We start from the raw sequence: 14,866 nt of genomic DNA on the forward strand, positions 1-14,866 counted from the left end.
GGCTTTAGCACTTGGTGAGAAGGAGTCAGAAGATTACTGAAAGGAAACTGCATAGCCTCTAAAAAAGATTTATAAAGGCATGCCAAAATGCTAATCAAGGTAACAGCGTTTAGGAATATTTGAACGCAAATAATGTATCTTGTTGCTGCCATTGTTACATTTATTTGTGCGAGGCTTCCCCCGTGCTGGGAGCTGGGAATACAGAAATACAATCCACTCTTTGCTGTCAAGGAGTGCTTGGGGAAGGGGAAGAGCAACACCACTGCCCCGGGGCTCCTGGTGGCCAGAAGGAGCAGGCCAGACCTCAGTGAGTTCCAGTCTCTCCTCAGCCACTCCTAAGATGAGGGGACCTTGGTCCGAAGAACTCTGGTAAGTCTCCTCATATGTAAATAATTCTGAGAAGCAATGCTCTCCTGCCTGGCCCACAGCAGACACCAGCAGCTGCTAGGAGTACCGATGGGCCTATCCATTCTGTCACCTCACCCCAGGTCCCCGGGCCGTGGCCATCACAGCCAAAGGTTCCACAGGGCTTCAGAGTTCTCTAAATACTTTTGCCCCCATTCCTCCTGACTCCATTCACTCTGATGGGGCCTGGTGGGCAGTACTCCTGTTCCCATTTTACAGATTGGTAGAGTCGACTCCAAGAGCCACGTCCAAGTCACAGTCAGCCTCTGAATGGGGTCATGATCCCAAGCTCAGTGCAGGGCATCACACACCTGCCCACTGAGTCCACTGGCCCACATGGTGGGGAAGGAAGATGAATTACAGGTGGTTCACTGTGGTGGGGGGGGAGGAAGGCCCCATTTAAGCACTGTGGTCTCTGTAATTCACTGACTAGAGGTATGTTCTTACCTTTTGAGATAATCTTGGTAAACACTCCCCACAGTTCACATGTTCGAAGATTTCCTCTTAAGGAGGAAATGGTCCAGAAGACCTTTTCCCCCTAATTCTGTAGCATCAGAAACCTGAGTAACGACTTGGGTATTTATTACCCTATTCCCTCTAAGATGACACAACTGATTTAAGAGGTGTTTCAAACAAAATTAAAGGAAAAGTACAAAGTACCCTTGGATTGCCAAGGGCGTGCTGATGAGAGAGGAGTTAAAACATGGCACACATCTCTCAGGGCTGAGGAAGCATAGTAAAGGACCTCCTCTCATTTCTGCAGAAGGTGTGGGCTGGAGTGTGGGCGCGTGACATCTGCAGGCCCTTCCAGCTCTACAGGCAGCCACCCCGGGTTAATTATTAGCAGTGGGAAAACAGGAGGAGGTCACCTCATTTCTTGAGGCCAGGCCCTCAGTGTGGCCTCGGGCCTCTCTGACCCTGTGACCAACAGCTCTCCTTCTAGGGAGATCCTGAGAGTGACAGGCCAGTCCCAAACCCAGCCATTCCCCCATTCTTCCACCGCACCTGCCTCCAGGGATCCTAGAACTTGGAGGACTCCAGATGGAAGCCCAGGTTCACTGCAGCCCTCGGAAGGCAGGGCTTCCTAGTCAACTTGAGCTCAACTAGACCCTTTCCCCTTCACCTGCATGGGGTGGGTGGGGGGGAGTCCTAAGCCCAGGATCTCATGAGGACAGAAATGGGGTGGGGCAGCTGAGGTGTGCCAGCAGTATCTAAACCTTGCTGTTCTTTCAGCGAGCTGTGGGAGGTACGCACACCGTGCAGAATCTAGCTCCATGGCTGTGAAGGACAAGCTGGCCCCCATCGCCCAAAGGGAGCTAATCCTGGAGGGGAAGGAGAGGGCAGTAACACAGACCTGTTGCCAGGCGGGATGAGCTCTGATCCATGCACATCAGAGAAAACAAGCCAGCTGACAGTGTTGTCCTGACGGGGTTTTTTTTTTTTTTTTTTTCTTTTTCTTTTAAGTTGTCCTTGTTCCCATTATCCCACTGTCAAACGTTTGTCCAGGTATTCCAAACACTTCACTGGCATGTTTTGGTTACAGTTTACAATATTCCACCTGGTGAAATCATCAGCATGGCTAGGGGTCTGAGTGACCTCTAGTCTGTGCGGCTCCAACTTCTGGAAGACTCCTAGTAAATATAAAGGGGAAGAAGGAGCACATGACCAAGGGCTGCCACAAAGGTCAGGGGAGTGGGGCCCAGGGGAGCCCTGCTTTAGGGCAAAAGCACCAAAGATGTGTGGCAGCAAGATGACAGGAAGGGGCAGACACCCGCCCCCCCCCCCAATCTGGAAGAAAATGGCAAAACAGATGAGCAGGTAATTGATGACGATTTTGGCAAAACCACCAGATGTACTGTTTTCTGTCTTTTCCACCAGACAGAACAAACTTTTTACACTTGGGATGGATGGAATTGAAGGGGACGGAAAGGCGTCTCCCACGACCACACTCCACACCTGTCACCTCATTTGACTTCCACATCAAAAGAGAATCAGGCTAAAGGCGGCCAGGCTCGAGCCAGAGGTGACCCGGTGTGGAGAGCAATCGGAGGGAAATCAACCCTCACACAGCTTCTCTCCAGTCTTTCTTGCGGCAAAACAGAACACAAAATTTGCCGCTTTAACCATTTTAAAGCATACAATTCAGGGGCATTAATTATATTCACAACGTTGTGCAACCAACCACTATTTCCTAAACTTTTTTGTCACTCCAAACAGAAACTCTGTACCCGTTAAGCAATAACTCGTCATTCCTTCCCTCCCCCAACTTTGGCAACCTCAACTTCGTCTCTATGAATTTACCTATTCTAGATATTTCATACGTGTGGAATCAGACAACACTTGTCCTTTTGTGTCTGGCCTACTTCACTCAGCATGGTATCGTCCAGGTTCCTCCATGTCAGGGCATGTGTCAAAATACCATTCCTTTTTGAGGCTGAATGATAATATCCAATCGTACAGAGACACCACGTTTTGTTCATCTATTTATCTGTGGGACACTCGGTTTCCTATGTGGCTATTATGAACAGTGTTGCAATTAACATCTCTGTACAAGCGTTTATTTGAGCCTGCTTTCAATTCTTTTGGGTATATGCCTAGGAGTGGAATTGCTGGGACATGCGGTAATTCTATGTTTAGCTCTTTGAGGAAACCAGACTTTTTCTATGGAGGCTGCACCATTTTGCATCCCCAACAGCAATGGAAGAGGGTTTCAATTTCTTTACATCTCCATCCATGTTTTTACCCTTTTCAGTAATAGCCATCCCAGCAGGTGTGACGTGGTATCTCACTGTGGCTCTGATTCGCATTTCCCTGATGACTAATGTTGAGCATCTTTTCATGTGCTTATTAGCCATGTGCAGATCTTCAGAGACATGTCTATTCAAAGTCCTCTGTCCATATTTTTAATTGGGTTATCTTAATTTAGACTGAAATATAGAAGTTCTTTATTTACCCTGAATAAACCTTTACCAGACATAAGATTTGCAAGTATTTTCTCTTAATCTGTAGATTGTCTTTTCCTTCTTGATAATGTCCTTTGATGTACAAAAGTTTTTAATTTGGATGAATACAATTTGTCTTCTTTTGCTCATGCTTTCTTATCATATCTAAGAATCTACTGCTAACCTCAAGGGAATGAAGAGTTACTCCTTTTTTTTTTTTTTTTAATCTCTATGAGTTTTATGACTTTGGCTGGTATATTAGGTCACTGGTCCATTTTGAGTTAATTTTTGTATATGGTGTGAGGTAGGGGTTGCCCTGGCCTTTCTGACCAGGGTCCCTCCCCACCAGGATCCTCTGCCAGGGCTAGCACTGCTGCACTACACCGTGAACTTCATGAAGGCAGAATCTGGGTCTCTTAAAAATCACCACTGTGACGTAGGCAGCCCAGTGCCTGGTACTCATTAGGTGCTCGGTAATTGCCAGATGGATGGATGACTAAATGGATAAGCTATCGGGGGCATGCCCCATTCCCACCTGCCTACCATTACTGCAAGCACCCAGCTGGCTGAGCAACTGTTTGTAACAAATAAATCCGACGGGCTACACTTATTAAGAACTAAGTATCTATTGGGGCACCTGAGTGGCTCAGTTGGTTGGGCACCCAATTCTTCGTTTTGGCTCAGGTCATGATCTCACGGGTCATGGTATCAAGCCACGTGTTGGGCTCCAAGCTCAGTGAGGAGTCTGCTTCAAGATTCTCTCCCTCTGCCGCTCCCCCTGCTCACGCTTGCACACTTGTGCATGTTCTCTCTCTCAAAAATATAAATCTTAAAAAAATAAAAATAAATCTTAGAACTAAGTATCTATCAACAATTTCATTTACACACTCCAAACAGTTAATTTAAATGACCAGGATTTAACTAGCATACTTAACTAATGGCACTTAATTGAGTCCTAGCCCTGGAAAGCTCCTCATTTCCTTACCAATCTCCTAGCTCAAGTCCCTCATTGCACAGAAGAGGAGACCCAAGGGCCAGCAAAAGCCATGACTTCCCAAAGTCTGGGTTTCAACTTTCAGGGCTTTCCCCTGCCTAACAGAGGCCTCAGCAATCACCCACTGCAGATAAGCAACAAAAAGGTATGAGGTTAGTCTGAAATGCTTCAAATGGCAGGAGCGGCTGTCTGGATTCCAGTGGAACCCTGGGTCCTACATCTCATTTTGCTACAAGGCCCATCTCCTGCCCTAATACTGCAGCACGTCACTGCTCTCACTCCGCTCCCCAGTCCGTTCCCAGTGCTGGAAGCTTGCTTCCCCCAGACATCCTCCACCCCCCCCCCATGTGTCTGCTCAACTTTTACCTATCTAGTGAGGTCTTCCCGGCACTCTATCTCCCTCACTCTATAGTTCTCCTTACCATTTATCGCTGCCGGACGTATTAAGTATTTATTGTCTCCGCCCTATTCCCACATCCCCACCTCCTACTAGAATGGTCGTTCCTTAAAAGTCAGGCACTTTGTTAGTTAACGGTTACCCTCAATCCTGAGATAATGCCCAGCACACATGAGGTACTCAACAGGTGTCTGTGGGATGCATGAATAGAAGGTAAACGGAGAACACCATACTCTGTATTCACCATACCGCCAAGCATTATTACAGAAGGAAAGGCACAGGCAGCTCCAAACTCATGGTTAGCGCTCACCGGACCCTGCAGCCACAGAGGCCTGCAAGTTTACTTCTGGACCCACGGGCTGTCCCTGCTTACTGGGGCAGGCGGGGCTGGGATGCCGTGTGTGATAAAATACGCCCACACATCTCAGTCAAGCCAGAGATGCTGGCAGCCGTTCCTCTGCTGACCAGGCCATAGAAAATGGAGTCTTTCCCCACAGGCGCTTAATAAATGCTTGTGAAATGCACACAGGAATGAATGAACAAACAACTAATGTACACAGGGCTCACACCCGCACTTTCAGAAGGCTTGTGTCAGCGGTAAGGAACGATCATCCCAACAAAGCTGGGAGGTGGTCTGACGAACTCCATTTCTAGGAACCTACTGTCAGGATGTATCCAGACGTGAAACGAAGCCATCTGCAGAGATTTTCCTCCAAACAATACTTCACGTTGAAAATTACAAACCAAAAAAGCTGATTTCCAACTGTAGAGGGCTAGTGAAGTAAATCACAAAATAGCCACAGGATGCCATGAAGACTTCATAACGACATCGTGACATAATGGGAAATGTTAGAACATTAAGTAAAAAAGGCTGGTTATAAAATTGTATCTACAGTGAACACAACCATTTAAGATAATTAGAAAGGAACTCAAGACCATAAATATAATTGCTAGTTTTTCCTATCCTTTCAACCTTTCTGTATTTCCTAAATTACAACCAGCAATAATGAGTTTGAAGAAAATCAAACTGATAGAACTTAAAAAAAAAAAAGCTGTCACCTGATATTTTATTGGCCCCCAGGGTGTGTAACTACTTAAACCTCTGTCTGGCCAACCCCCCCCTCCTTTCTGCATTCACCCCACCCTGCTTCTTCCTCTTCCTCTGCCCAACTGCCCTCCCAACCCCCATCAGCCAGTGCTTGGACCTTGTCAGCCACACCTGCAACCACTCCTCCCCCAGAAATCCTGCTCTAAGGCTCAGCCGCCCCACCCAACACCCTCCCGGCTCACAGACCCCAGGCTTGCTCCTGTACTTCCCAGCTCTGGGGCTCTGAGCAAGTTACTGAACCTCTCTGACACAGCATTCCCAACTCAGGAAAATGAGTCTGATCCCAACTCATGGGAGTCTCTGAAGGTCTAGGGAGCGAACGGACCCCCACATTGCAGGGCACCTGAGGTCCAGGAAGCTAATGGACCCCCACGTGGCAGGGCCCTTTTGTAGGGAGGGTCGACGTGCTAAGGGCTGTGAATGTGCTCTAGCCCTGCCGCGTGTGCAGTCTCAGTCTGCGGCTTCTACCCAGGCTCATGAAGCCGAAGTTCTTTATCCTCTACCTGCCTAAGTCTGGGCACCTGTCCTCTCCTGAAGGGACAAGAAAAGCAGGTCTGCTCTTGGATCTCAAATCAACACAATGGATGCTTGGCTGAAAGTCCTATTCCCCTGGCTGAAGCCTCTGCTCCCACACAATCCAGCTCTCAGAGCTGATGCCCAAATCCCCAGCAGCTGCCCCTCGTGAGGCCCCATTCTATCTTCAGAAGATATTCCCGGTATTTTACTTAAGGTCTTGAGGACTCCTTAAATCCTCTTCCCTCACCCACACCAACATTCTCCAAGTCTCAGCTCAGTGCTTGCTTCTCCTGCTCTTTCAGTCACAGGGATTTACACATTCTTCCCTCGTGAACATTCTGCATTCATCCCTCTCTAATCCCTGAGGCATTTAATGAGTCTCACCTGCAGCCATGCTCCACGGCAGGTGCTGGGGTTCAGGTGAGTAAGAGGCTGTCTCAGCTCCCCCTGGAACTCATAGGCTGGTCAGAGGCAGAAAAGCATGAATAATCAAATAATCACCTTTTGGTGTGGTTAGTGCTCTGGAAACAGCTGGGTGCCCCTGGCTGCTGGGGCCTTGTCCAGGCGGTGACCACTGCTCAGCCAGGGACAGAAACAGCTTCTAAGGGGATTCTTATGGCAAAGCTAGACCCTGAAGGATGAACTATCAAACAATAAAATCAAATCACTCAATACTTATCTCAAAGCTCTCAGGGTCCCCCACTGCCCCTTCTCCACCATCACCCACAACCCCATTCCGATCTGGCTCAGGAGGAGATGCCAGTCTGCAGACACCTGAGTGCACCTGCCACTCCAGGGTATCTCCACGAGCTGAACAGAAAGGGCTGCAGCTGTACTTAGGTTGCTTTTTCTGTAAGCTCTTCTCCACGAGCCTCCTCCCTACCACGGTCACGTTCCAGACCAACGCCCCTCCAAGTGCGGCTTCCAGACGGCGGGCAGCAGCATCACCTGAGTGCTTGTTAGAAATGTGGACTCTCAGGCCCCACCCCAGACCTAGAGATCTGAATCTTCTCATATGCACATTAAAGTCTGAGGGACCCTGCTTTCCACCCCAACCAACTTGCCCTGGTCTTCAGCTTCCTCCTCTTTACGGTGGCCAGCTGCCATTTTTAACATCCACACCACGAGCAGATACCCAGCCTCCAGAGCGTCTGCCTCGTCAGCTGCACAGACCTTCGCATCCACCCCACGGCGGCACCACCTCAGCCCCAGGCTGCCCAGGGCAGAGCGCACGGGGCACAGCCCTCCCAGCTGAGACCTCTGGCTCCACCTGTGGACGAATGTCACTATGGGCCTTCTGTCAAACTTACTGAGACAGACAGACTGGCAGACAGCGATTGCAGGCCTGCAGCTCCTAAGTAATTATCATGTGCCACTGGGAGAAGCACTTCCCCAGACCTCGTGAGCTGGAGATACAGGTCATTCCCGGTGCGGAGATGAGGAAATCTAGACATCAGGAGCTCAACAAGGGTCACAGAGTTAGTGGGGATGGGGAGCAGAGAGGACCCCCCCCCCAATCTTACAACCTGAACCAAGAGATAACAAGGAGTCCCGGAGCCTTGCAGAGAAAACTCTGGAAAGGGGTTTAGTCCTGAGGCAGCCCATTTGCACTGGGCCAGGACCTAGAAAGAAGGGAAAGTAGGAGAACAAGTGGGAGAGGCAGGCGGAGGCCAAGTCACGAAACCCTTCCTTTACAGACTACAGAGCTTAGACTTACTGGGAGATAGGAAGGTAACAAAATTTTGGAGCAGGCTGGTCAAAAACGGCTACATCCTTCCCTGACATCCCTCCCACTACTCACCCCCCATGAACCTGATTCTTTGCTTTGTGGTACTTGCTTCCCCGACACTCCTGGTGTGGCAAACACAGTCAGACTCTCCCAGGTACTCTGGCTGCATCTTCTTGCCTGCTCACCCTCAGCCCTCCTCCTGAGCCCTCAGCCCTCCACGACCTCCTCCCTTCCCTCCCAGGCTAAAGCCCAGTTCCTGGAAAACCTCCACCAGCACGTTTCTCCCAGCCGGCTCCCCTCCGCAAAGCCTTATTAAGAGTCATAAAATGGGCCAACATGCCCCTCGACAAGCTGCCAGGAATCCCTTCCCTCCCTCTAGGATGGATAGCGCCTTCCCCAGGAGGGCTGGAGGCACAGGCTCCCCTTCCAACCAGGCGTGGCACATCCAAGCTCCTCTTAGAGGAAGACCCAGACTCCTCCTCCCCTTCAGCCAACATCTTAAGGGGAGCCGGGCCAGGCCCTGGGGATGGAGCTCTTTAAGAGACAGTCCCTGCCCTGCAGAATTCTGCTCCTAAGAGGGAGCCCTGACCTCGAGTATGTGCCTCTTTAAGAGGAAAACATTTCACGACCCCCTGTACATTCACACACCTTGACCTGTTTGGTGATTCTTAAAAACGGAAGCCTTAGTTTAGAATGTCTCAAAGACCTTCTAAAATGTCTTTAAGTGGCAAGTCCTCACTGCAACAGCCTTTATGATCGAAAAAAGTTAAGATTAACTGTAGAAAAAAAGAAAACATTAAAACTACCCCACAACATTAAAAATTTCTTGCATTATTTATAGATTGAAAACATGTTGGTAGAGATTTTATTTGTGAGACACAGATCTATTCTGGAGTCTGGCTTCTCCACGTCTGGTCTGTGGATCAGTCTCAACCCCATCCAGGAGCCTGTAACAAATGCAGACTGTAGGCCCACCCCAGACACCCTAGAAGCAGAATCTGCAACTTAAAACTAAAGCTTGGGAAGCCCAGGCTTAGAGCATATGGCTTGTGGGGTTGGGGTTAGAGACGGGGAAGCAAGGCCAGATGGAATCTGCAGAGAACAGGGTGATCTTAGGTGCTTTTGTAGGGAACAGTTTTTGGCAACACCATGAAGGAGGTATAGGTGTGAGAGGCCTACTGACGGGGGGTGCGGGGGAGGAAGCAAAAGTAGAGGCAAACGGTAGCAGCACAGGGATGAACCCAGTTTTAGTGGGGGTGGGGGGGTGGAGGTGGGAAGGAAGGGCAGGCTGGAGGAGGAACGTCTGAGGTGTGATGGGGCAGGAACTGTCCAGGGCAGGTGTGCGGGTAAGCGAAGGGTGATCCTGGGTTTCTAAGCTGGCAGACTTTCACTTATGGAGAGGGTGTTTCTAGGGAAAAAGGTGCAGAGGAGGGAGCCGGGGACACTCATGGAGATGTTCAGATGTGATATACATATGACCCAAACTGCCCAGAGATGACCAGGCCCTGTGGGTCCCTGATGATGGCATCAGGTGAGTCTACCCAGTAAAGCCTGCAGAATGGTAAGAACAGAGAACAAAGGCAGAGGATGAAATGGGGTGGGGGGTTGTGGAGCCACATCATAAAAGCCCTGGTATGAGGGAAGGGCAATCTGCCCTCGGCACAGAGACCCAGTGGGCTGAGACATGAGAACCCGCCACTGGTCTTGATGAGTGAGCAGTCTCTGAGCATGATGGCGAGGGTGGTGTTGGTCAAGAGGTGAGTGCTGGGGGGGTGCTGGGGTAGATAAAGTCAGGACTGCTGTACAAATGATTCAACACCCCGCCTGCATTTGCAAGTCCCAACCAATCAGAGTGATGTCTTTCTGTACACCCATGTTCACAGCAGCATTACTTGCAAGAGTCAAAAGGTGGAAGCAATTTAAGGGTCCACTGACAGATGACACGATGAACAAAACGTGGTGCACATGCATTCGACGGAACGTCACTCCTCCCTGAAAAGGAACGGAATTCTGACACCTGCTCCAACACGGCTGAACCCTGAGGACATCATGCCAAGTGAAATAAACTGGGCACAAAATGACAGATACTGTGTGAGTCCACGTACGGGAGGTTATTAGAATCATCTCACACATAGAGACAGACAGTAGAAGGGGGGTTGCGGGGGGCTGAGAAGTTAGTGTTTGATGGGTACGGAGCTTCTGTTTTGCAAGATGAGTTCTGCAGTGCATGGGGGTGACGGTATCACACCAATGTGACTGCACCTAATGCCACTGAGCTGTACCCCTACGTCCATTTTACTGCAATTAGAACAATCATGTCTTTCATCACAGACAGAGAAAATCTGAACTCCCACAACGGAACAGTAGGTCTGCATTGAGAGGTGAAAGCAAATCTTTTTCAGCGGCCACAGACAGGGAAGGGAGTAGCTGGGTGGTGACCTGAAGGTGAGGCTGGGCTAGGAGAAGGCTTTTTTCCCTGGGTGACGGGAGGACAGCCTTCAGCTGTAAGCAGAGAGGCAAGCCCGAGCCAAAGGAACACTCACTTTCTCAGACTGGAGGACAGGAAGAAAGAGGAGAGGAGCCAGAAAGGGAAGGACAGGACAGGGAAAGGGGATGGAGCTCCAGCATCTTGGGGCCACGGGCCCTCTGGAGAGGCAAGGTGAGGACAACAGGTAGGAGACCTGGAGAGCGTGGGATGGTCAGGTTGGCTGGTGTGGGAGTAACAAGGGAGAGCTGGTTGGAAGGCGGGGGTGGCAGGAGAGGGCAGGGGAGGGAGGCGGGGGAGACAAGCTGGCTGCAAAGAGCAGAGCACTTGTCTGAAACTACCATGGACCTGCAGTAGCGGTCCTCAAAGTGAGGTCCCTGGTGTGGGGAGCAGCGGCAGCACCTGGGGCCTTGTCAGACATGCAAGTTTACAGGCCCCGCCTGAGTCTGATTCAGACCCACTGAATCAGAAACTCTAGGGGTGGGGCCCCACAGCCCATGTTTTAACAGGTGATTCTGGTGTGATAAAATCTGAGAAACACTAGTATATACTACAGAAATTCAGTGGAAGATACGTATCATTTTCCGTATAAAAACAGAAAATCAGCCAAGCAACTTCCACATAAAAGAGCCAGAAATGCAAAACTGGCTTCAACGCCAATACAACGTATTTCTGTAGTGAACAAACTTGCTGTTAACAAGAGAAAGATGCAGTCCATCTCATCAACATCCTTAGAGGAGATCTGGTAGACACACCCAAGATCTGGGGGTGGAAATGTGGGTACTGGTCCCTGCTCTGCAACTGGTTACGTGTGTGCCATGGAGCATGCCACAGACCTTTCACGGCCTCAGTTTACCCGTCTACAAAACCAGGGAGCTGGAAACACTTCTTCTGAGGTCTCTTCCAATTCTGACACCGTGGGATTCCTTCTGTCCCATAAAAAAAAGTGACCTCAGACTAAGTGCTTTTACATAGCTGTGCCTCGGCAGGGGAGAAAGACTATCTTTAACTGGTAAGACATCATATCACAGTTAACTAGAAAACCTTTCCAAAGTTCAGTAAGTGCTAGTATCTTGCATTCGAAGAACGAGAACACTCCCTGACTGGCTTTGCCATTAAAGCGACCAATGCCTAGAGTTATAAAAATATTATACTGCACTGGCCTACGTTCATGAAGTCCACATGACTGGGATGACCCAGAAAATATCGCCAGCCTTCACATTCTTATCCTATGATACTTTTTAATCCAGGAAGGTGGGGTTTGTTATTTTTTGCGAGGCAGAAAATGCGTTAAAGAGCTGTACTATACAGACCCCTGTGCCTGCCCCCTCTGACCCGAGTATCTGGGGACGCGGCACTGCAAGTCTAGGCTTCCGGATAAATGGCCTTGTATTGACCTTGTTACCGGAATCCCTAGACGCTGGTTTCCTGCCTGATTTCTCTGCATCCAACTCCCTGTCTACACCTACTGGTCATCCAATGCTCATCCTCTTGTGCCCGGGTCCCCAGTGCCACCTGCTTCCCTGCTTCTGCCAAAGGCCAGTCACTTGGTTCTGATCTCAGAACTAGGGTTGGGAGAGGGATGTGGGTGTTTGTGCAGGAAGGACAGTGGAAGTGTGAGCACCAGGGGAAAAAAGATAAGGTCTAGGGAGCCCCTGGTCTCCTGTCCCACCTCACTTAACACACCCTGGCTCTTAAATTCCATCAGAATTTATCAGTGGGAAACACGGCTGGCTTGTTGGTCCCCCTTGTGCATCTACCGTAGACCCAGGCCCTCCTCCTCCTTCCAGCCTGGGTATGTAAATGACCTTCCAGGCTCTCACAGTAATCCCAGTGGCAGGAAGGCGCAGGGGAGGGGAGGGGAGGGCCAAAGTAAAGTGTAGCAGGAGCCAAGTTGGGCAGGGCAAGGGAGGTGTGACTCACCGCAGGTACTAGAGCCACGAACAGGGGCTGGACAAGCAGTGCTAGGTTAGTTCTGTCTTTATCCAGGCAGAGGACACCTAGTGCTGGAGGGTTTTGCAGGCTGATCTCCAACCTCGAAGTCACATTTGGGTAGGGTGACCACACCTCCTGATTTGCCTAGGGCAGTCCCAGTTGAGGCTAGTTCACGAGATGCAATTGTTAATAGCCGCACTTTTATCTCAAAATGTTCTGGTTTAGGTGATGAATTCTCATCGCTTTATTCTTGGGCCCCTAAGCCTGCAGAGTAGGGGTCGCAGATAGAGAAAGGTGCCGAGAACGAGGAGGGACGCCCAGGCTGAGTCTCACCCCTCCTCAAATGCTCCATTTTCCTCTCCAGCACCCCTGCCAAGCCATCACCTGGCGTCTGCTTGTATACCTCCAGGGACAGCAGGCTCGCTAGCTCTATGAAGCCTCTCTTTTCTGGGAAAAGCTGTGTTATAAAAATAGTAGGATTCAAACCTATAGACAGTATGACTGCAACTAACAAGATCCTTTAGCAAGGAAAGGAGTGGCAGTGGGGAAAACTAGAAAACCTGCTTTCCCCTTCCACCTCCTTCCATCTTATGTCTCTCCATTCAATAAATATTTACTGAGTGCATCTGATGTTCCAGTGGTACTAGGGACACAATGGTGAGTTAAAACAGACTCAAATTGAAGGGCATTTCTATACAATAATGGGCCTGTGCTTTCCAAAAATGTCACGGTCATAAAGGGCAAAGAAAGGCTGAGTAACAGTTCCAGTTTAAAGGAGATTAAAGAGAAAGGATGACCTTATGAAATGCATGATCTGGGGGTTTCTTTGCTACCAAGGACACTATCAAGACAACGGGCAAAAACCTGAGTAAGATCTACAGATTAGAGAATAGTATTGTTTCAGCAAAGACTTTTTGATTCTAAAAATTGTGCTGTAGTCATATAGAAGAATGTCATTGCCTTTAGGAAACACTGAAGTATTTTGAGGGAAAGGAAGACTATAAATAACCCTCAAATGACTCAAGAGAAAATATATATACATAAAGAGCAGAATAAAAAAATGTGATAAAATGGTAACATTTGCTGAATTTGGGTGAAGGGTATATGAGAGTTCTTTGTTCTATTCTGAGAACCTTGCTTTAAGTCTGAATTAGGTCAAAATAAAAAGTTAAAAGAAAAAAAATAAGTCTCACAGAAAGGTGTTTTTTTTTTCTTTTTTTTCTTTTGAAAAGAAAGCCAGATCGACCCTGATTTCAGAGAGCTCCCCGTGTCGCTGGGGAGACAGGTACTAATACAAATAATTACACTCATTAACTGCAAAATTGCAACCGTGAAAGCGCTGTGAAAGGAGAGAGATCCGGAGGCATGAGCGCTTACAGCAGGCAGTTTTACCCAAATCAAGTGCAATCAAGGGCTAACACCCAGAGCAGGAGTTAAGGGGGGGGGGGAGCTCTCACAGCCCCTGTGGCAGATGAAGTGAGCAGACCAGAGCCTGCGCACGGGGTGGGGGGGGTGGGGGCGTGGGAGATGCCAACATCAGTCTCATTGACTCTCCGAGCCATAGGAGGTGTTTCTGAAAGACCCCCCCTGACTGAAGAGAATAGGCTGGCAGGTGAGAAGGCATGTGGGGTCCACTGTGGCGGTGGTGCTGACTGTAACCTCCAGAAGGAGCATCACTGAGGATTCTTCTGTTTCCGCACACTCTGATTTCTACAGCAGCCATGTATGAATTTGATAACCAGACTAGGGGAGGGGGCTGGCGGGAGCAAAGTGGGCTCCAACTGTCACATCCTCTCTCCAGGCCCACTAGGGATTAGGGTCAAGGGACGGCTGATGGAGCTGGCTGGTGCCTCGCTCACAAGGACCCCGGGTCTGGACTGAGGCTGACTCCACCTTAGGGAAGCAAGGTGCTGGGGGTCAGGTTTGCACACTCTACTCCCAAAGTCAGCCCAGTGCCTTCCATCACACAGCATCCAGTAGGCCATGGCCCCTTTCTGGTCCTGGATCCTGCCCCTTGGAATGTCCCTTTAGCCCTGAGAGCTAGGCCCCATAGCCTGGTCCTTGGAGTGAGCCATTACTCACCCACAGTGACTCCTGGCACTGAACACTAAACAAAGCATTTGTCTGGAGGGTCAGGGACCTAACCACAAAGGGAGGGGCTATGCCAAGTTCTGTCCTAGTGGGTTTTCATTCATTAGCTCCTTTAAAATGGTCCACTTAAAGGAAACAGGTTCCCTTATTATCCTCATTTTACAGTTAAACGACTTGTACGGGAAAAACATCTTGGCTCCTGCTTATGAGCAACGTGCCCTTTGGGTGGTCACTCCATCCTTCCGAGTCTCGGTTTCTCTCACC

General features: G+C 49.4%; 1 protein-coding gene across 10 annotated transcripts in view; it reads right to left on the reverse strand.

Annotated features, from left to right (window-relative positions):
- Positions 1–14,866, reverse strand: part of PTPN3 (protein tyrosine phosphatase non-receptor type 3) — a 108,323-nt gene that overhangs the window by 88,599 nt on the left and 4,858 nt on the right. The window contains exon 1 of one of the 10 annotated variants that reach the window (XM_048223135.2): positions 1,760–8,337. The exons of 7 other annotated variants lie outside the window; for them this stretch is intronic. In XM_048223135.2, the coding sequence (XP_048079092.2) occupies positions 1,760–1,796 (37 nt within the window). In that variant the 5' untranslated portion in view covers positions 1,797–8,337. Of the gene's footprint in view, positions 1–1,759; positions 8,338–14,866 lie in introns of those variants that run through there. 2 more of the 10 variants (XM_057313658.1, XM_048223136.2) reach the window with 2 other exon arrangements.

Source organism: Ursus arctos, unplaced genomic scaffold (genome assembly GCF_023065955.2).
Source record: "Ursus arctos isolate Adak ecotype North America unplaced genomic scaffold, UrsArc2.0 scaffold_18, whole genome shotgun sequence".
In the NCBI taxonomy this organism is placed as follows: Eukaryota; Metazoa; Chordata; class Mammalia; order Carnivora; family Ursidae; genus Ursus; species Ursus arctos.